Below are 23,405 nucleotides of genomic sequence, written 5' to 3'. Positions count from 1 at the left end.
CCCATTTTATTCGTATTTTTAAAGTCGGGAATTTTCGTCGTTTCAGACGAAATTTTGGCAAGGAGGTTACTTTGAAGTACCTCATTTTTGATTCCGAGTCGGACCCTCTTTTCTCTTTTTATTTTCTTTCCATATTTTATTAATTTTAATTTTAAGATTAGTTACTTTTTTTATATTTAATAATTTTTATTTTCCATCTTTTAATTTTATTTTTCTTTACATGATTTAGTTTAATTTGTTTTATTTTATTTCGTATTAGATTTATTTTATTTTTATTTTATTTCTTTTTAATTAATTAGTGTAAAAAGAAAAAAAACAAAGTGTCAATAGGTCCAAAATAAAATGTACAAGGTCTAAAAAAATTTCAAGTCAAGTGTCAACTTTAACATTCCTTTTCCAAAATTCACCATAATTGTCCATCATTTTCATTAAACCATTTTTCCTTTTTTCATCAACCTCCTCGCCTATAAATAGAGCCCTCATACCACACAATTACACACACCAAAAGTTCTCTTGAGTTGTCAAAGAACTTTTCTCTCTTCTCCCTCTTTAGCTTGTGTTGACGAGCTATTCTTTTCTTCTCCCTCCTTTTTCTTTCCCTTCGGAATAAGTCCCTTCGAAAAAGTCCCTTCGGAATTTTGTCCCTTCGGTTGTCCATTTCTTTTATTTTCTTGCATTTTATTTCTTTTTAGCATTTTTGCATTTTTATTTTATTTTATTTAACATTTTAATTATTGTTATTTATTTTCCAGCAATTAGAATGTATTTAGGTCCAATGTAAATATAAATGAGAAAAGTGTGTGGGTGTGTGTGTCCTTTTATTTCTTTACCGCCTTAGATATATCCAAAAATGCAAAAAATTAGATTAGGGATTTTGTGGTGATCCAACGTCACTACAAAAATCCACGCGCTTATATTTTTTATTGCTCCGTTAGTTTAATTTTCATTTAATATTCCAAAAACAACAAAAACATGCAAATAATCTGCAAAACTCCAAAAATATTTTCTTAATAAACCTTGGTTTGTAACCCAAGTGTCTTTCCTTTTTATTTTCTTAATCAAATGCTTAATTGAATTAATATTCATATTAGACTTGATTTTCTTGTAATTAAAACGTGAACAACCTTACCTTATTTTTTCTCTCATGCCTTGAGGCCTCTTTCTTTTCTTAAAACCCATTTTCAAAAATCATAAAATCAACCTAACCCACCAAAGAAATTTTTGAGGTGAACTACATTGGTTTTGATCCCTTTTCTTTAAGGGTATGTAGGCATAGGATTTTTTATCCTTCCAAATCAAATAAAAATAACCAAAAACATACTTCTTCTCCCTCCATTCTTTCATTTAGATTTTTAGGTAATAATTTTCAAGTAAGCAAATCAATTTAGCACAAGATAAATTAGGTAAGAGGTTCCTACGGAATACCGTAGATGCTTAGGGTGCTAGCACCTTCCCTTCGCATAACCAACCCCCGAATCCAAAGTCTCGATAAGGGTTTTTACTCATTTTTTCCCTTCCCACGAATAAAAATCGAGAGTTCAAAGATTGACGATTCAAATCAATTAATGGTTTGATATCCGAAAATCACGAGCACAATTATCCATTACATTAGAATCTTAAACACTTGATTAGGACTGGCAAATCAGTCCATACGAACAAAAAGGTACTAAAAATATCAAGATTTAGGAATATGATGATATGAACTCAAGCCTTGGCATTCCTTGTAAAGTCAGTACAAGTCTGGCAAGTGCAATCTGAAAAACGGCATAACTCGCATCCAAAGCACACACAAGAAGTGCAACCTTTGCATGCTGCAGAATGAGTGCACCCTCTGTAAACTCTGCGACTGCCTCTTTCTTCTTCATCATCACACGTAATTCTGAAATACAAAAAACAGTTGAAACCGATTATTTCTTCATGAAATGCATAAACAACAATAACCATGGTAAAAAAGTTGAAAAGTATGAATTCTATCATTATATAATTACAACTGAATCTATCAAGAAGCAACAAATTATGTTCCCAACTTGAATCTTTTATATGGAATATATTGAATTAATTTTTTACCATTTAGGATTCAAAATGCAATAAAGCATAATCATACAAGACATTATATTATATGCGGCTAATCGCTACAGCAATATCTAGGACCAAGATTGGAACACCATTCATGCAGCAATCAATGAAACTTATTACTATATAAGTTTGAAAAGACAAGCATTCCCCAAATTTGCATTGTGAAAACACTAAATTCTCAGCATTATGTAATATAGACATGAATTAACATCAGAATTTTACTTTGGAAATGAGATAGTGATATAAATGTTCTACTTTAATACTAGAACTAGAATAATGGCCAGAGTTACCACAATGTGGTTGAACATATAACTTGGAAAGTGGCCTGAACCATCACAGCATCGCCTTCAATACATAAATTTATAGATAAACAAAAAGTTACTTGTTTCAAACAAAAATTCTTTTAAGATAAGATCTAGGCAAAGGATAAATATATAATTAAGCAGTAATCCTTTAACAGATTGAACTTACTTGTCATATGGAAGATCAGAACATTTCCAATTTGGATCAGCTAAAGCATCATGGTGATGGCGACATTCCTCTTTAGTTCTCAGGCGGAACCTGCGCTCTTTGTTACATCTAGTACAACAGATAAACTCGTCACGGTGGCATGCCTGTCCATTGTTAGATTTGTGGGATCCATTGGCTGTTTTCAATGCCTGATTGTAGTATTTGAGCAAAACTGTTTTATACAATGGAACCTTCTCGCCATCAACTATTACCCAAATATTGTTCTTCCATTTCCTAGCTGTTTCTCTTCCAGAGTGTTTCTCAAACGCAGCGGGAGTCAACTTGTCTATGGATTAATAATCATAGTGAAAATAAGGTCAAATTTAGATAATGCATTCTGCATTTTAGAATACTGTTACAACAAAATAAAGCATTTTGATTCAAAACAAAATGAAAACGAAAGTAAATAATTAAACTTGGAAACAAGTTTTCATTCACTTGGTGGAAAAAAAAGTAAGGCAAAAATAAACAGAATAGGACTAGCTTAAGTTAAAACAGATAAAGGGAAATATAAGCACATGAATTATGTAGCTAATAGCCACATTGTAAGAATTAAAGCAATTTTGTAATCTGTGAATAGATAGTAATATGCCTTGTATAAGTTGCAGCAATTACCTAAATTTTATTGTTATTATGTTAAGATACCATTATGCAGAATAGAAAAACAAGATTTCCAATTAAACAAACTTTCTCTGTTTGAACATAAAATTCCAAACTACACTGTTGAAATATAACTAGGAACGCTGAGATAATGTATGCATGGAACAAGTTTAACATGCATTGTAGTACATATTTAAAATGATCCCCAAAAAGAAACTACTACTGAGTGTGGTTAAATGTAAAATACTAATAGTATCTCATTTCACAAACAAAACAAATGCACTAGTATAAAGTCAAAGAAGATGACACATTTTATAGTAGTACCTTACTCTGCCAAACATATGTCATTGACTTTTAACAAACCAAAAGTCAACAAAGTCCAACATAACATGCTAGCTAATCAAAAACTTAATACATTTGCATAACAATCACTTTCCACTTGTCTAGAATCATGTAATAACTAAAGTTTTCACTTTGACAGATAACAATACACTCTAACTATGAAACAACCAACATCACAACAGAGTTCATAGTCTCAACTCAAACTTCAAACCACACATTAAAACAACCATCCAATGTGTCAATGACACGTGCCAATATTAAATGAAACAAAACAAAGACACACACATTGACACAAAGAAATACAACAACATGAACATGATTCATAAATCATAACAAAAGAAAGTGCCCATTTTTATTAATAAGAGAATGTAAAACGCCGACATATACATCAAACACGACACTCATACTCATGGTAGTAATTTAAGAAAATGATTAGTGTAGTGTTAGTGTCGGACACCAAAGACGTCTTTAATCATAAGTGTTGGTGTTACAGAGATAAGAGATAGAAAATGACCTTCTTCACAACCAGGGATGCATTCACAAGTGATTTCAAGATACCCATTAACAAAAACCCTAAGCCTTCCAACAGCATCACCATATCTATGACTAGTACAACCACACATTACTTCAACACATTCTCCAATTTTCTTCACTCCATCTATATCCCTTAAATCTTCATCACTGAACATGGTGAACCCACTTTCTCTCTCTAACCCGTTTGACATTTTCTATCAAAAATTGTTATGAAGAGAGGGTATTAAAGGAAGGAAAATTAGGTAATGGGTATAGCGAGATATGCGGCGAAAAATCTCGGAATGAAAGTACACAGATATCCTACAAATGATGGAAAAAGAAAAAGTCAACAGCAAAAAAAATCTCTAGCCACTAGGGAAGAGATGAGGAAATCCAAAACAACACGGTTCCATCAAAGTTTTATCAGAGAGATCTGGACATCTGGTATAGGAAAGGTTTAGAGAGAGAGACGAAGGGAACAAATGAAGTGACTGTGAAGTGAAGAGTGGTTAAAGGCGTAGAGAAGTTGCTATTTGCATGAATCCAGTACTGTATGACAGTAGAGAGGTGAGAGAAAGTTTTATTTTATTTTTATTTTGGTTAATCAGCTATATTATATTGTCTTCATTATGGACCACATACGATCTAAAACGTTAATTTTTGTTTATAAGAATAATTAGATTTGATAGAGTTCTCACTGTAATAGTATTAAAATTTTGCACGTATTATCCTATAAACTGAGCTTAGTTCAATTACTATGGACAAAATGTATAATACTCCATCTGTTCCAAATTGTATGACGTTTTGGACATTTCACTTGTCTGGGAAAGAGATATTATGAGTTGTTTTACAAAATTGTCCTCAATAAATGATATGTGAAAGATAAATGAAAGAATTGAAAGAAGAGAGAGTAATAAATAGTTAAGGATATAATAGAAAAAGTAACATTAATTTTTCATTGATATTGTAAAGCGAGATATAATTTAAGACAAATATTTTTTTTAAAATGACATACAATTTAGAAAATGCAAGAGTTAGATTCGAACCTCGGCTAAAAAGATAACTTTAGTTCTGTTGGTACTTGATACACTACCTGTAGATTAGGGCACTCCACTTAATTTTGGTTTTATGTTTTTTTTAATAATTTTACTGGGAAGTTGTAGTGAGCCACTATTCTCGGGAAAGAGGTTTTTTATTTTGCGTTTAATACAGAGAGGAGAAAAGAAAAGATTCTATGGAATATCTATCGCGGTAGAAACAGTGATTCAGTTTTTGATATGATTGTTGATGTGAGGTCTACATAGTTTATAGCATAACTGCACACGCCCTTTCAATTTTCATCAGAGGAATATAGTAGAGCAGAGCTTAATTCTGTCACTGTTATTATGGGACTAATTTGATTGGATTTTTCTTTTTTGGGTACAAATTTGGTTGGATCTTTATAGAGTAAATCATCATCAATTTGGTCTCTAAATTTGTATTAATTGGCCAAATTCGTCCCTCAATTTAACGAAATATCAAAATAGTTATGAATTTGTAAAATGTCCGTCAATTTTGTCCCTCCGTCAAAATGGAGGGTTAACGGTGCTGACGTGGTCGTTAACCTCTCACATGTCAGATGTCACGTAAGCAGGGACTAAGTTGGCCGATAATGACCTAAATTTTCAAGGACAGTTGATTGAATTTCAGGAAATTGCTCTTCTTCCCCAACGTCTATTTCTTTCCCAAATATATAAAATTGGAACCCTAATTTTACAATGTGTAATCTACACTCTAAAATCTCCAAATTTTCTTCCAATAATTAAGGGTCACGTTATTCCCCAAATCAAAAAATTGCAAATCCTGATTTTTTTTTAATTGAATCTGAAAACCAAAATCTGCAAAATTCATTCAAGCAAAACTGTTGAAATTGAATCTAAAATGATGGGGGGTGGTCATATGGGCAAAAAGAGCTATCAAAGTCAAGCTTCATCTTCATCCTCCATGTTTAATGGTGATGTGAGAGTGCTTAAATGTTGTGTGGGTTGATGAAGTTGAAGAACTAGGTTACTTTAAAAACAATGGAATTTGTGCTGCTCATGGAAGAAAGACAAGAATGATGGAGAAGGTTCAGTCCATGCTTAAGGCTAAGGAAAGTGGCAATGACGAGGTTTGGAGGGCAAGGTTGATGGACAAAGTTGATTGTATAAAAAGTGAGATTGGGGTGATTAAGTTTATGATAGTTATAATCTTCTTGTTTGAGTTTTGCAACATGCTAATGTATATTTCTAAGGTTGTGTAGAGTTGTAATGACTTTACCATGAAAAGAGGTTGAAGATGAATGAAATGTTGCGTATCTGTTATAATTTTACCATCAGATTAGTCCCTGAATTATTTGTGTTACTATCAAATCGATCCCTGAATTATTTTAAAAACCATAAAAAAAAAAGTCCCTGAATTATATTAACAGAATCAAGTTGATCCTTGAGGCATAAATTTGCAGAACAACATAAAAAAAGGCAGTTGATACAAATCAAAATAGTAATAAGTCATAACTAAATGATAAAAACATGAAAATGGAAATCATAAAAACGGAAAAGAAAAAAAAAAGGCCGAAAACGAACATAGAAAAAGGAGAAGAAGATGAACGAAGTTACCTTTAAACCAGACGAAATCTTCCTTCAAAAATGCAAGCTTGATCGCGGGAGAGGATGATGATCTTGGAGAAGTGAAAATGGAGGGAAGAAGAACAGACTGGAACTTAGTTGATGTGTTCTGTATGAAATGTGAGGATGTATGGTAATGAGAAACATAGGGGTAAAAAAGTAATTGTAGAAAAATGAAGTTAAAAAAGGAAAAATTGAAATTTTCATATTTTCCATCAATTTAGTCCCTGTACACGTGGCTTCCTTTTTCCGACGTGTACAAGCCAATACAACACACTAACAGACCTTTTGGACGGATGGACGAAATTGATGGACGTCAAACAAATTCAGGGACTATTTTGATATTTCGTTAAATTGGGGGACAAATTTGGCCCGATCTCTGAAAATTCAGGGACGAAATTGATGGTTTACTCAATCTTTATATGACTTGTACAAGGGACGGCTGAGATTGTTTTCTTTCAGCCTATTTTGAAAGTGAACTCCGGATCGGCTCAACACGTTAGAAGATCTGAGGTGAATTTTAATTGGGTTTGTCTACCATGTGCAACTTTGCACATGTTAAAACAACTAATAACAATAGTAATTTTTTTTCTTGGAAAATAACAAACATTTATTATATTTTTCTTTTTTAATTGTCACTTTTGCAAAAAAATTTGTTTCTAATTAACTGTCACTTTCAAAGTTCAATACAACATTAAATGTTATTTTTCCTTTATTACCCTTGATTATTTATTGTAGAGAGAGAAGTATATGAAATGAGATATTAAATGATGAAAGTTATTATAGAAAAAGATGAATTATTTTATCAAAAGTAGCAAAAAGTATTTGTTGTCTTGGCTTGTGTAAAAAACTCAAAAGTGACAATTAAAAAGGAACGTAGGGAGTATTAAATATACAAGTTTTAATATAAAATTTCGATTTTAAATTACTTAACATGAACAAATGATAGAAAAACTCATTTTAATTTGAGCCTTTTAAAGTCTATAATATTATTACCATTTCCTTATTGTTACTAGCAAAAAGACGGATACTCATGTGTCCGTCTTTCCGCTCCTTTTATTGCGTTAACATTTGAAAATTATTAACGGTGTTTTTTATATGAAATTTTGATTTGGATTAAAACTAATATTATAAATGTTTGTTACTTTCAAGTTATAACAAACCAAACTAATCGTCACTACAGAGAAAAATCAAATTAATCATTATTATTTTTTCCGATGACACTAACGATATAAAAAAATATATAATCTATTTTATTTTTTAATGACATCAACAACGATATTAATTATAAAAAAAATTGTTTAAGGGTATAGTTAAGATAATGAAAAATAAATATAGCTAATTCAACCCAACCCATAAATTAGTTGGATTGCTAAAACTCATTCAATGCTATAACGAGTGGTTATTTTACTTCAGATAATCTTATATTAGTTTATATTTGTCATGTATATAATAAATTTTATATAATTTAAATTTTAGACAAATACATACTCTTGGGTTGTAAAACTTTGATTTTGGTACTCCAAAATAGAACACCATATATCAAAATAGAACACAATATAAAAAATTAAAACACGTAAGAGATAAGATTGTCCAAAATATAATACGCTGTCGTTAACACATAATATCATAAAAACGAATACAATTGTGGTCAAGTAAAATTCAAACGAGTCAAGATTAAGCGTCATGATAGCCACAAGACCAGTTATCGTACCAATTCAACTAAAATAATAAGAGGAATAAATGTATAATGCCTAAAGTTTTGCTCTTTACCCAAATGGATTCGCTCATTCCTAAAGTAAATGTTCATATTACCTCTGCGTGAGTTAACTTGCGCTGCGTGAGTTAACTCTTATAATTCTGCAAAAATCACGTTGAAATCCCAACCTGAGGAGATCGATTGTTGATTGTTGGATTGCTGATTGTTCTATTGTTGCAAAGAAGCTGTAACAGAGGAAGACACTGCAACCATGTTCAACAATTTTGTTTTTGTTGTTGTATTAAACACAAAAAACAAAATAAAATAGAACCAAGTTACTGCAAAGGCTTTTTGTAACAAAAAAAAAAAAAAGATTGATGCACCCAATTTCAGGAATAGGATACATAATTGCTCCTGCTAATTTCAACAATCGCATACTTGCACCCAATTTCTTTGAGCAGTTTCTTTTTTCTTGAACAAAAAAAGAGTGAAAGATGAATTACTTAAACTTACATGTTAGCAATGAAGAGATCGATTGTTGATTTTGGAATAAATAGAGGAGATTCTTATCAACAAAGGAAGGTTGAGATGAGAGTTTGTGTGTTATCAACAAAAGCAAATATTGAAAGACAGCCAAGGTGAGTTAACTCACGTTGGATTTTTAATGTGAGTTTTCAATGTGACTTAATTCACTCAGCGTGAGTCATTTACTTTGGGAATAGGCAAAAACATTTGGGTAAAGAGCATAATTCTAATGCCTAAACTCACTCAAAGGAATGCCTTTCATCAATGTTGCATCCTCGTCTTCATGTGGACTAGGTAACGTAACTAGAGGAAGCATGACCATTATAGGAGATGGTCCCACAAGGACAATTAGAGTTGCCAAAGAATAGATAACCATTGTAGTGGGTGGCTGGCTCCATAAGGACAATCACATTCATCGGAATTCAATGAGGAATTTATCATGTTGTATAAGCTGAAGGGTGAAAAAGGATATGCAGTGGTGGCAATAACATTAGCCAATTGAGAGGGAAATTTAGCTCAATCATTGTACAAAGCTGTGCTTATTGTATATCATACGATCTGCCATAAGTTAATACTCCATTTTCAAAGTTATGTTACATACAACAACATTTTTGAAGCACTTGCTTCCATTTTTTATTCCAACCATTAAGGCAATTACAACTTATTTTCATTTACTTCACTGCAACACCAATTAATAACTTGTTGGATTTTTATTGTTCATCATCAATTTAAACTAGTTATGGTGATGATTTTTTATTAGAGATTAGGTTCATGTATTGTTCTACTATCATTTCTGGCGATAAGTCGGTGAAGTATCCTTTTTCTACGTCCAATCCTTCTTGTGCTGCCAACATCTCAACCAAATTTTGAACCCTATCAGCTCCAATCTGGTTCGGCTCCAACAACATGCAAGCTATTTCATTAAAATCCCCACAAACAACCCTGAGTGTTTGCACCGTAGGAAGCCCGCCACCACGAGCACTGACCTTCCTTGCTATCCTTCTTGCTGCAGATACATCGGTCGACAAGATTGGTATCGGGCATTGAGATGACTCTTGTTCTTGAAACATTAATAGGCCCTTCATCTGGTGTTTGAGGTAGGATATCGGGCATTGTCCACCCTGCCCATTGGTTTCCCATGAAATTAGGCCGGTAGTATCCAAGCTCACGCCTTATTGTATCAAGTTGTTTCCCCGTTGGGTGTGCAGCAGCATAAAGAAATACAGGTACTGCATTTTCACATATAACAGAAATACAATTTAAGTGTATAAAATTGGATTAAATTCTCTTGCATTTTGTCAATTATGTCTACGATTCTATGATGTCCTTAAATTGTTCTAAAATGAAAAGTGTACTTTATTTCTTAAGCAAAAGAATATTGTGCAGAGCCATCACTATAAGACAAGTCATTCCTAACTATGCTTGTACTTCAAACTCTAATAATCATCTGCAACATACTAAAATCAAGCGAGTACGTTCTAATAGATTGATGATTTGACATGTATACTTAAAAATTGGATTAAATTCTCTTGCATTTTGTCAATTATGTCTACGATTCTATGATGTCCTTAAATTGTTCTAAAATGAAAAGTGTACTTTATTTCTTAAGCAAAAGAATACTGTGCAGAGCCATCACTATAAGACAAGTCATTCCCAACTATGCTTGTACTTCAAACTCTAATAATCATCTGCAACATACTAAAATCAAGCGAGTACGTTCTAATAGATTGATGATTTGACATGTATACTTAAAAATTGGATTAAATTCTCTTGCATTTTGTCAATTATGTCTACGATTCTATGATGTCCTTAAATTGTTCTAAAATGAAAAGTGTACTTTATTTCTTAAGCAAAAGAATATTGTGCAGAGCCATCACTATAAGACAAGTCATTCCTAACTATGCTTGTACTTCAAACTCTAATAATCATCTGCAACATACTAAAATCAAGCGAGTACGTTCTAATAGATTGATGATTTGACATGTATACTTAAAAATTGGATTAAATTCTCTTGCATTTTGTCAATTATGTCTACGATTCTATGATGTCCTTAAATTGTTCTAAAATGAAAAGTGTACTTTATTTCTTAAGCAAAAGAATACTGTGCAGAGCCATCACTATAAGACAAGTCATTCCCAACTATGCTTGTACTTCAAACTCTAATAATCATCTGCAACATACTAAAATCAAGCGAGTACGTTCTAATAGATTGATGATTTGACATGTATACTTAATATTGATCATTAATTTCTCTCATTCATGCACCAATGTACATTAGGAAAAACCATCTATGTTAGGACTTAAGCCCATGAGGAGAGCCCAACCCAAAAAACTAGTCCAATAGGTGGGAGAACCTCAAGGCTTAAGTACCACATCAAACACTTTGATATACTCGATGTGGGACTCCTAACATTGCCACACTCTATAAGAGCCGACGTCCACGGCGGCTTTCACTCTATCGACACTGACCCGATGGTAGCCCTTTCCTTTTTGGCGGCTTCACTCATCTATCAGTATTCGGTGGAACACCTTAATCCAGCCTATAGGTAGCCCTTTCCGTGGTCCAACTCTCAATGAAAGCACCAATTGTTAGGATTTAAGCCCATGAGAAGAGCCCAACCCAAAAAACTAGTCCAATAGGTGGGAGAACCTCAAGGCTTAAGTACCACATCAAGCACTTTGATATACTCGATGTGGGACTCCTAACAATCTACATATATGCAACACAATCATTGATGCAGCAATGTACTACATTCTATGTATGAGTTAAGTCTTATGTGAATTACCATTGAATTGGTTGCCAAAGTCTGCAGCCACAGCTTTTGCCAACCACGCTGCGTCATCCATTGATGCACAAGCAAGTGGGTGGAAAACAATGTCATCAATTGCGCCTAAGCGAGGGTGAGCCCCATCATGCAATTCAAGGTTGATGGCATTGAATGCAGCCTCAGCCATGGCCAGCACAATTTGTTGCAGGGGATTGTATATGGCATTTCCTGTACAGTCATGCAAAACATACGACACAAGGCTATACCTTGCCCGATTGTAAGCTCTATCATGAAATTTGTGCACAATGACAATTTCTGGGTTCATCCTCACTGCTCGTTCAACTGCATCAAGAGTAGCGATGTTGCGTCCTTCCGAGACAAAGAACTTGCAGCATAGCAACATGGATTGGTCTACCATTTTCTTTTGCTCCTACACAAATAGTAAGATAGTGAAATTTTGTTCTGTTGAGGAAGAAATAAGAGAATACATATATAATAAGTGTTAGATGATATGTTCATAAGTTGTTTAATAACTTATTTTCACAGTTGTTTTCTGTTTGTACAAAAATTTACTGTGATTCTCTCTTTGGTTGTTGAAATGGATCATATATGATTATATGAACTCTTATACGATCATGAGTGCTTATTGAATCAATAAAGGCTTATATTCAAATACTTAGAGCAACGTAACGAAGAGGAACACTTAAGTTTGGTCACAACCATAAATAATTTTATTTGGACCACACTCACACAAATTGAAACCTTAATTTTATTTGGTCACAACCATAATGAAACCTTAATTAATTTAATGAATTACTAATTAATTTAAGAGAGTCATGAAGTTGATTTGATGGTGGATTCCAGTTGTGTGACATTGTGGCGGGAATGTCGCATGACATTGCTCAACCACAATGTGACACATGTTTTTTGTTTTCTTCTCTCTCTCAAATCTTTTTTTTTCCCTTTATTTACAAATGAGGTTGTCGTGTGTCAAATTGTGGTTGAGCAATGTGTTTGGTCCCTAACAATTTTCTCACTATCCTTTAGTTCTTTATAAAAAAGAAATCAAAATTAGTCCATAACATTTTTATACAAAAGACAAATTAATCATTGGTTCATTATAATAGAGAGACTAATTTGTCCCTAATTTAAAAATGTCATGAACTAGTTTGATATTATTTTTTGTCGATAACTAAATTGTGTCGCGAGAAAATTGTCAATGAACAAATTATGTTTTCACTCAAATTTAAATGCAATTTTTTGCTAATAAATAAATAGATGGTATGGTTGGGTTGGGTAGCTCAACTGATTTAAGTTAAAAGTTTTTTTTATAGAAGATTTGAGTTAAGGGTTGAAGAGTTAAAAAAATTGGAGTTCGAACTCGGAGGAAGGAAAAAAATACTCGCATAATTAATTAATAACAACATTTGTCTATGTAAAAATAAAATAAATGCGGTGAAGCCAAAAATAAATAGATGTTGTGGATGTCATAGGTTCAACATTTGGCCTAGTTTGTTGGATGTTAAAAAGAAATGTATGTATTGCGCACTACATTGTCGGGTTGCATTTGGGTGACATTGGGGTGTCGATGTCATGTGACATTGATCAACCACAATATCAGAAGTGATCTTCTTCTCTCTGATATGGACTTTTTATTTTTTTTTATACACTTATGACATTGTGATTGACCAATATCATGACATTATCCTACATTATCAGCAAGTGTTATCCTACATTATTTATGCAATTTCATATATCATCCTTATAGTCAAATATTTAGCTTAGAAAAGAAATGAAACATTATCAATTGAGAGGATCCACTCCCTTGTCTGAGCATCCCTATGTGAAGTCCAGATACCCTATGTGAAATTCAGATACGGATACGGGTGCGGGTAAGATACAATACGGATACGTGATTTTTTTTTAAATTTAGGATATGATACCGTTAGGATACGTTAATAAAAATTTATAATAAAACTTATGGGTGCCCCTAATATGGACCTTCCTAAAAGTGGTTCATCCATGGACCCTTACTTTTTACCGGTCATAACCTGTTAATAAAATACTTAAAAAAAATAAAAAATTCATGCCACCACCTGTCTTCCAGTTCAATCGCAGTTTTCCTGGAATACTCCCATTTCTATTTGCATTAGTAAATCGCTATCCCTCAAAGTTTGCACCATCAATTTACCTTCAACTATCTATGTCACTTTTTAATATATTTTTTGCCTACACATGTTGGTTAAATCCAACCAAAGTCATATCTTGATCTTCCATTGACCACCGCTTTCTCTGTGCATTAGCAACAACCTTCATAAAATTCCCCCTTGGCCCTCACAATTTCTTACATTATTTGACATTTAATTTTCAAAAGTTTTCTTCGCTTCAGCATCCAAATTGATTTTCTCATGACTTAAAAAATAAATTCCTACAATAATTAACCTTCTGACTGTTAGGAAATTGCATTTCTCAACCATCCCATCGGTAGGCAAAAATATATTAATGCAATATAAACAAAATTTGCTCAAAACTTCAGTTAAAACTATTTGGTATTTGTCTATAATCGACATTCAAGGATCTCAAAACTGGGAATTTAGGAAAATGATTTCAAGTTGCACCGCTCACTGAAATTTGGGTATGGCTCTCAAAGAAACTTCTGAAGCCTCGCTCGTTTTGGTTGCCCTTAAACTCTGGCGTAGAAGCAGGTGAAGAAAAAGGAACACAACTTTCTTTCTTTGCTTATTTTTAGTTTTTTCAAAGGAAAATAGAAACAACCGGTAATGTCCGGTAAAACTCAAGAGTCCATGGGTGAACCACTTTTTAGAGGGTTCATATTAGGGGGACCCATTTATATGTATGTAAAATAATTGAAGAAAATTAACACCGATTACTTTTCATTATAAAAGTTACAATTTTAAAAAAATAATACATGCGATCAAAATAATTTTTTTTGAAAGTTTTCTTATAAACCATATTACATTTTCATATGTTGGGATATCGAGAAAAATATCATTAAAATTTAAAAGAACTCAACACAAAATTTATCTAATGTTGATTAACTGAATCACCTCTCTCGCTACGTTCATCCATAAGAAGTATATATTAAGTGGTTCATTGAGAACAGTTTTTTTTTTTTTTTTTTGTAGGTAGACGAAATGGCAAAGCTCACACACACAAATGGAGGTACCGGGGTTCGAACCCCGATCATGACATCCGGCTTAACAATTTCGGCATTTTACCAGTTGAGTTAGGACTTTTAGATTCATCGAGAACAATTATATTGATGCATATCTAAAATTGAATCATATACATCAATCTATAATGAATTCTTACAACATTGTCTCACATTTTTACTCTTCATCTTTTCTTAGGATACGTATATGTGAAGTATCTTGGAAATATCATTGTGTATGTGTGGAGTATCACATAAATATCCGATAAAATATTTATTAAAAATTAAAATAATTAATTTTGATACTTCATTGATACATATCAGCGAACATCCGTGAAATATCGGTATCTGATACTGGTACGTCTCCGTTTTGGAGTATCTCGACATTATAGGCGTCCCTACACAATGTGAAATTGTGAATCACTGATTCACTGTCAATTATAATAGTTGTACCACACAAAAAAAAAATGAGAACTTAGTCTTATTCGCAATTTCTAACACACGTGACTTTTTTAGGCAGATATTCAAGTAGTTTTTCTAGAGGATATATAAGAAATAAAAAAATAAATATACAATATTCAAAGAAGAACATGATTGAAGTAAAAGAAAAACTCGCAGGTTTATTGTTGAAAAGAAAAGTAATGTGAAAATTGAACTTCATTTATTTATTCTAAGAAAAAGATTTAGGATCAATGGTTTTAGTTCAACAATTACTATATTTGATTGCTTAAAAAAAAAAAACTATATTTTGATTTGTAACACTACAAACTTAACCAAATACAGTTTTAGCATTATATTGTTAACCTCTATCATATAAATAAACAAACAATACCTCTTGCTGCTACCCTCTACCCTTCTCTTAGTATTAATTTGGGTAATATTTCTCAAAACAATTAGGAGAACATTATGTAGATTTTACCATATGTGTGCTCAATCAGTTAATTAATCAATAAAATTGCCATAAGAAGTAACAAATTAATACCATCATCTATATATATTATAGTCTAATGTTAATCAGTAATCACAGAAAGAAAAACATAAGAAAAGAGATATCTGACCTTGGTAGTAGTATAATTGAAAGCCATGGTGATCCTTCTCCTGCTGCAACTTGTGTTCACAAAAAAAGTTACTTAAACTAACTTGAAATGGGAACTCGTATCCAAGGTGGAAATTTTTATATGGTACAGTACAGTGAAATATATATCACTTTCCATCCACCCAATAATGTCCCACGTGACACCAAGTCACTCCATTATCACCAATCACCATTATAGAAGAAAACAAGATGTTACTTAGTTTGATAGACTTTCCTTTTGAAGTCTTTGCTTGCAGTATAAGAAACGTACGTGTAAGAATGAACAAACGTTGTAAAATTGCAATGACAAGAACATTTAGTATAAAAATGCGGAAAAATATCAAAATAAAATGAAAGAAAGATAGCATTATTACGACTAAGATTGAGTTGCATACATTGTTCGATCAACAATCAGTACGATGTTTATCCTATATGTACATATATGTTATTTAGTTGGCAAATTTATAGAACAGAAATGAACTCCTTAAACATTTCCATAATCATTTATCATCTCTGAATTGCTTTTACATGATTAATTAGATAACTTTTTTTTTTCCTCGTAAGTGTTCCGTCACACTCAATTTTAAGTTTCTATTTCTTAAATTTATCTGTCTTCCTTCACTTTAAAATTTCTTATAAAAAAATAATAACTTTTTCATAACGTGTGGAACAACAAAATAGTATTTAATAATATTATAATACATCTCTTTATCCTAAAAGAGAGTATTATGTCCTCTTCAATAAACACCTTTAAAAAATTAGATTAATTAGTTTTGATCTCTTTACTTTTACTATTTTGTACAATTATCACACTATTTAAAAATTTGACAGTTTTAGCCCATCAATCATGATTATGAACTAAAAGATCAACATTGATGAAATTATAAAAAAAATTCTTAAAAACTTCGTTTAAAACATGTCATATATCATGTGAATTTTAAGGTGAGGATTCAATTAAGTCCCTCACTGGTGGATCATGAATAAAATACCATTTGATTTAATTAATGGTTCAGATTTACTTAAAACAAAAATAAAAACAACTTTAGATTTCTACACACAATCATGTCCCTTTCCGTTTCTCCTCCCCATCGGATTCCTCTCTAACCAAAAATTCTGAAAAAAAAATAGCTGCCACCATAAATTCTTTTGACCAAGACACACTAAAACAAACATAATGCTTTAAGCCTTAATTGATGATGTTGTGGGGCTGTGTGCTTGCTGCTGTGCGCGAGGCTTGGTGGTGAGGCATGGGTATTCATGTGGTGTTAGCTTAAGGGTATTATTCTTCCTTGTGGGTTTAGTGGCTTTTGGTTTTGCTGGTGTATACCTCGGCCTCATTATTATGGCCTTGCTTAGATTGTTTCATTGTTAGGTTGTTTTTCTTGTTGTATTGTTGGTTGTATTTCCTTACAGTAGGTTGTTGGTGTTTCTTTCATCCTCTCGACGATGAATATATTTTGCCGTTTCAAAAAAAAAAAAAAGCATTTTATATGCTTCTTGAAACAATGCCAATTTTTTTTTCAATAAACCAATTTGAGTTATAAATTTTTGCACGTAACCACCTCCTTGATTTCATAATGCATACATGATTTGATATTTAAAAAGTTGAACTTTTCATCTTCATAATTTTAAAAAAAGGATGAAATCTTGAATGTGTTCTTCGTAGCACCAGATGGAACTGGAACAACAAATTTAATATTTTAGTTAAAAACAACATTTCATGAGATATAATGTTGGTCTAACACAACACCGAGAGGAAATATGCCGATATAATGTAGAAGGGAGGGCTTGTGCAAAACCAGGAACTAAGAGGATGGGAACAGGTTAGAAGAAGATGAGAGAGGAGACAAAATGATCGGATGCATAGAGTGCATAATAGATTCGTGCGCTTTATTGATCCAATGGTTCTTAATTACTCCCTTCGTTTCATATTAGATGATCTAGTTGACTCCGACACACGTACAAATGCATATGTTTTATCTTTGATATCTTCAATTCCCTACTAAAATTTTTTATGAAAATTTAATATTTAAAAATATTCATTGAGACAAATCCAACAACATCTTACATGATATTATTTATCTTTGTGAATTAGTAGAAAAATATGGTCAAAGTATGTTAAGTCATAATATATATCGTCAAATAGGTCATCTAATGAGGGACGGAGGGAGTGTTGTTCATAATGGTTCATCGGTAAGAGACTTAATTGAACCATCACCCTAGAATTCACCGTCATATCATCATATTTTAGACAATATTTTATGGATAGACCAAAACTGTTAACTTTTAAAATGGAGAGACCAGTTCCACCAATTAATAAAAATAATGGACCAAAAATACAATTAAGTCAAAAGCTTGTTTCCGCTTTGCCTTTTTCCTAATATTTTATTACTTTCCCGACACTTAAGCCCACATAATTGAAACGGGTTAATCCACTGAATTGGATCCTCTTAGCTGGTTATGCTTATTTTAATTAACACAAATTACACTTGTAATACTACAAATTTAAACCAACCACTGCACTATTCCATATTTGAAAAATAAACAAAAAAACAATTGTTAAACCAGCAATTTTTGTAGGCAGACACTCATCTAAACTCCTTGATAAGATCAAAAGTTTTTTTGATTTTTGGTGTCGACTGATTCAGTGGTTGCATTCATTTGAAGTGATAAACATGAATGAAAATGTAATTGTTTTATTAATGAATAAGGAGAATACATAATCTATTTATACAAGAAAGAATTCTCATACAAACTATTGTAGTCTAACCAATAGAGAATTTTATGAACTAGCTTGCTATGTAAGTAACTTTCTTATACACTAAGATTTTGTTTGGATGAGAAAAGAAAGTGAAAGGAATGAAAATAAAATGAAAAAATGTTGAAGGAATAAAAGTGAAGGTCAAAACTAATTGTTAATACGTGTCATTCAAAATAATTTAATTCAATAAGTTTAATTTTTTGAATGACAATTATTGAATCATGTTTCGATTCAAATTTTAACTACAAAACAATTTGATTCAATAAGTTTAATTTTTATAATTTTTTAAATATTATTTAATTTTATAATTTGTTTCATTAACAAATTTTTAATAAAAAAATCGATGTTTTATATAGTGTAAATATCTCTACAGAAATTGCACGTCTTAATTATCATTATAAATTGGATGTACAATACCATTACTTCTACTTCTGTATCTATTAATTTAAAGTACCGAAAATATCAATGTATGTTATTGTGTATGCCTATTAAGCTATCCATTTTGTGTAAATGATGGATTTTATTTGTGGATATCATGCATATAAATTTTTTGGCATCCAAAATTACTCCTACTATTACTATTATTTTTATTTTTATTCTTCTTTTTTGGCATCCAAATTGAGAAAGTAAGGCGCATGCAAATTGCAATTCTTTTTTTTTAACCAAAATATTTGATTAATGGATACTTCTTTTCTTTCTCCTCCTTCAGAATTCAATGAGGAATTTATCATGTTGAATAAGCTGAAGAGTGAAAAATGATGTAGGCAAGAAGTGGAGGCAGCAACATTAGCAAATTGAGCTCAAGCATTGTATTTGTACATAAGTGTGCTTGTAATAAATCATACATTAATGATCCGCAAAAGCTAATACTCCATTTTCAAAGTTAGATGTTACACACAACAATTTTCAATCCAACCATTAAGGCAATCACAACTTATTTTCATTTACTTGCAACGCCAATTAATAACTAGTTGGATTTTGATTGTTCATCAACAATTATAACTAGTTATGGTGATGATTTTTTAGCCGAGATCAGGTTCATGTATCTTTCTACTATCATTTCTGGCGAAAAGTCGGTAAAATATCCTTTTTCTACATCCAATCCTTCTTGTGCTGCCAACATCTCAACCAAATTTTGAACCCTATCAGCTCCAATTTGGTTAGGCTCCAACAGCATGCAAGCTATTTCAGCGGAATCCTCACAAACAACCCCGAGCGTTTGCACCGTAGGAAGGCCGCCGCCACGAGCACTAACCTTCCTTGCAATCCTTCTTGCTGCAGATACATCGGTCGATAAGATTGGTATGTTGTAGAGCCCGACCCAAGGGCGCGCACCGATCATTGAGATGCCTTTGGCTCTTGAAACAACAATAGGCCCTTCGTCTGGTGTTTGAGGTAGGATATCGGGCATAGTCCACCCTGCCCATTGGTTTCCCATGAAATTAGGCCGGTAATACCCGAGCTCTCGCCTTATTGTGTCGAGTTGTTTCCCTGTTGGGTGTGCAGCAGCATAAAGAAATACAGGTACTGCATTTTCACATAAACAAAAGTGAAGTTTAAGCGACAACAGAAAAATAGATGAAATTCTCTTGCATTTCGTCGATTAAGTATGATGTCCTTAAAATTGTTGGATTTGATTGTTCTAAAATGAAAGTTTTTTTTTTTTCTTAAGCAAAATTTGCTATGCAGAGGCATCACTAAGAATCATCTGGTGCATACTAAAATACTGAAAACCCTAAGAATCGTCTGCAGCACAATAAAATCAAGCAAGTACTTAAACATATTTTTTTTTTGAAGGGTAAACATATATTATTTGTTGGTAATGACCAAATATTTTAAACAATACTTAAACATATATTTCACTTGGAGTTAGCGAGTGACGTGAAATTTATGCTATAGTAGGAAAAACCACCTACATAATATGCAACACAAACATTGATTTTTTACATTCTATGAATTGAGTCCTATGTGAATTACCATTGAATTGGTTGCCAAAGTCTGCCGCCACAGCTTTTGCCAACCACGCTGCATCATCCAGCGACGCACAAGCAAGTGGGTGGAAAACAATGTCATCAACTGCACCTAAGCGGGGGTGAGACCCATCATGCAATTCAAGGTTGATGGTGTTGAATGCAGCCTCAGCCATGGCCACCACAGTTTGTTGTAAGGGGCTGTATATGGCATTTCCTGTGCAGTCATGCAAAACATATGACACAAGGCTATACCTTGCCCGGTTGTAAGATCTACCATGAAATTTGTTCACAATGACAGTTTCTGGATTCGACCTTGCAGCTCGTTCAACTGCATCAAGAGTAGCGATGTTGCGTCCTTCCGAGATAAAGAACTTGCAGCATAGCAACATGGATTGGTCTACCGTTTTCTTTTGCTCCTACACAAATAGTAAGAGAGTGAAATTTTGTTCTGTTGAAGAATATATATATGTGTGTGTGTTTAGGAGATTTTAGAAAGAGCTTATTTAATGACATGAGTCATGAAAAGTTGTACAAGTGTTAGATGATAGGGTCATTAGTTTCTTTAATATAACTAATTTTCACAAGTTGTTTTCTGCTTCTACAAAATTACTGTCATTCTCTCTTTGATTCTTGAAATAGATTATATTTATCCGATAAAAAATGTAGGTATATATTACACTACATTATCTATGCAATTTCCCGTATTAGGGCCGGTCCTAAGACTTTTAGTGTTCTGGCCCTTTTAGTTATTCAAATGTCTTTTTTCTTACATTTTTTGTTGCAAAAGATTCATTCGTAAATAAGGTTCTCTAAAAAATATTTTTAATATAATTAATCAAATCGAGTTAAAAAGAAATATTTATGTACTACTAACTACTAAGTAAAAAAATAATTATTTTAGTGTCTCTAAAGAATTGGTGCCCTGAGCGGCCCGCCCCTCTCGTCCATGCTGGCCACCCTTGTCCTATATCATCCTTATATAGTCAAATATTTAGCTGGGAAAAAGAAATTAAACATTGTTTGAGCGTCCCTACACCATGTGAGTTTATGTCAATTGCTATTATTATCATTTAAAAATAATAATAATTGTACCACGCAAAAAACTGAGAACTTGGTCTTATCCACAATTTCTAACACACGTGACATTTTTAGGTAGATATTTAAGTAGATTTTCTAGAGGATATATATATATATATATATATATATATATATATATATATATATATATATATGCATTATTCAAGCAAGAACATGATTGAAGTAAAAAAAACTTGCAGGTTTATTGTTGAAAAGAAAAGAAATGGGAAATTTGAACTTAATTTATTCTAAGAAAAAGATTTAGGATCAATGGTTTTAGTTCAACAAATACTTGTAACACCAGAAACTTAACTAATTACAGTTTTAGCATTATATTGTTAACCTGAAACAACAACACTATCATAGTACACAATATCACTTCTCTTTGTATTAATTTTGGTAACATTTCTCAAAACAAGGAAGAGGTATACAGATTTTTCAACATATGTGCTTAATCAGTTAAGTAATCAATAAAATTGGCACCAGCAGTAACAAATTAGTATCATCATGAGCTATATATAATATGGTCTAATGTTAACATCAGTAATCGCAGAAAGAAAATAATAAGAAAAGAGATTTTCTAACCTTGGTAGTAGTAGTATAATTGAAAGCCATGGTGATCCTTCAATTCTCCAGCTGCAACTTGTGTTCACAAAGTTACTTAAACTAATAACTTGAAGTGGGAACTCGTGTACAAGGTGGACATTTTTATATGGTACAGTACAGTGCAATATACTTTCATCCACCCAATAATGTCCCCACGTGGCGCCAAGTCACTCCATTATCACCATCATATAAGAAAACAAAGATGTTACTCTCAAAAGCATGAATTGTATGACATTATTTAGATTTTATTATTATTATTTTGTTTCAAAGAAAAATATTGTAGCTCAGAATGACGAACACTAAATTTTGGAGATATGTAAATAATAATAATATTCGTGTCCAACACATCAAATATTTTATGTTGATATAGTAAAAGATCTCTCCAATAAATGAACTTGATGATCAATATAAAATTCGTTAAATTCTTGATAAAAAATTAACAACTGCACTAACTTATATCGAAGTAATAAAATTTATAAGATTCGTATCCACACATCAAATATTTTCACAATCTTTTACTATCTGATTTGCTTTTACATGATTAATCAGATAATTTGTTTTTTTTTCATGTCTTCACTCAAACTCAATTTAAAAGCCTTTATTTCTTAAATCCATCTGTCATCCCTCACTTTATAAGTTTCTTATAGATAATAAGTTTTTCATAACGTACAGAACAACAAAATTGTATTTAATAATACATCTCTTATCATAACAAAGAGCATTCTGTCCTTTTCAATAAACGCTTAAAAAACTTTGTTTCCACTTTACCTTTTTTTTTATTACTTGCCCAACACGTAAGCCCACAGAATTGAAATGGTTAATCCACTTAGTTGGATTCTCTTAGCTGGTTATGCATATTTTAATTAACAGATATTAAGCCTATAATACTACAAATTTAAACCAACCACTGCACTATTCCATATTTGAAAAACAAACAAAAAACAATTGCTAAACCAGTAATTTTCCTAGGCACCCTCACCTAAACTGCTTAATAAGATCAAAAGTTTTTTGGCTACTGTTGATGACGGATTCAGTGGTTGCATTGCAGAGCTAATTTTGTATA

The 23,405-nt window shown here is 32.1% G+C and overlaps 1 protein-coding gene, 1 long non-coding RNA gene and 1 pseudogene across 2 annotated transcripts; all 3 read right to left on the bottom strand.

Annotated features, from left to right (window-relative positions):
- Positions 1–1,554: 1,554 nt before the first annotated feature.
- On the bottom strand, positions 1,555–4,631 carry LOC25487607 (protein ULTRAPETALA 1). Its single transcript, XM_013609585.3, has 3 exons — positions 4,043–4,631; positions 2,548–2,872; positions 1,555–1,879 (listed from the first exon to the last, which is right to left on the bottom strand). The coding sequence occupies exons 1-3, from the start codon at positions 4,251–4,253 to the stop codon at positions 1,705–1,707; spliced, it is 711 nt and encodes a 236-aa protein (XP_013465039.1). The 5' UTR covers positions 4,254–4,631; the 3' UTR covers positions 1,555–1,704.
- A 4,781-nt stretch (positions 4,632–9,412) lies between these two features.
- On the bottom strand, positions 9,413–22,565 carry LOC25487605 (formimidoyltransferase-cyclodeaminase-like; annotated as a pseudogene).
- LOC120575810 (uncharacterized) lies at positions 14,933–16,088 on the bottom strand. The gene is made up of 2 exons (XR_005644205.1): positions 15,909–16,088; positions 14,933–15,248 (listed from the first exon to the last, which is right to left on the bottom strand). It is a non-coding gene; the product is annotated as an uncharacterized lncRNA (long non-coding RNA).
- Positions 22,566–23,405: the final 840 nt, after the last annotated feature.

Source organism: Medicago truncatula, chromosome 2 (genome assembly GCF_003473485.1).
Source record: "Medicago truncatula cultivar Jemalong A17 chromosome 2, MtrunA17r5.0-ANR, whole genome shotgun sequence".
Taxonomy (NCBI): Eukaryota; Viridiplantae; Streptophyta; class Magnoliopsida; order Fabales; family Fabaceae; genus Medicago; species Medicago truncatula.
Note: the sequence above shows the minus strand (reverse complement) of the source record. Positions and strands in the feature narration are given on the sequence as shown.

Excerpts from the sequence above, each read along its gene's own strand:
- LOC25487607 (XM_013609585.3), bottom strand. The coding sequence starts at position 4,253 with ATGTCAAACGGGTTAGAGAGAGAAAGTGGGTTCACCATGTTCAGTGAT. Across the intron at positions 2,873-4,042 it reads CATCCCTGGTTGTGAAGAAG|ACAAGTTGACTCCCGCTGCG; the intron begins GTCATTTTCTAT and ends ATTAATCCATAG. Across the intron at positions 1,880-2,547 it reads TCTGATCTTCCATATGACAA|AATTACGTGTGATGATGAAG; the intron begins GTAAGTTCAATC and ends TTTGTATTTCAG.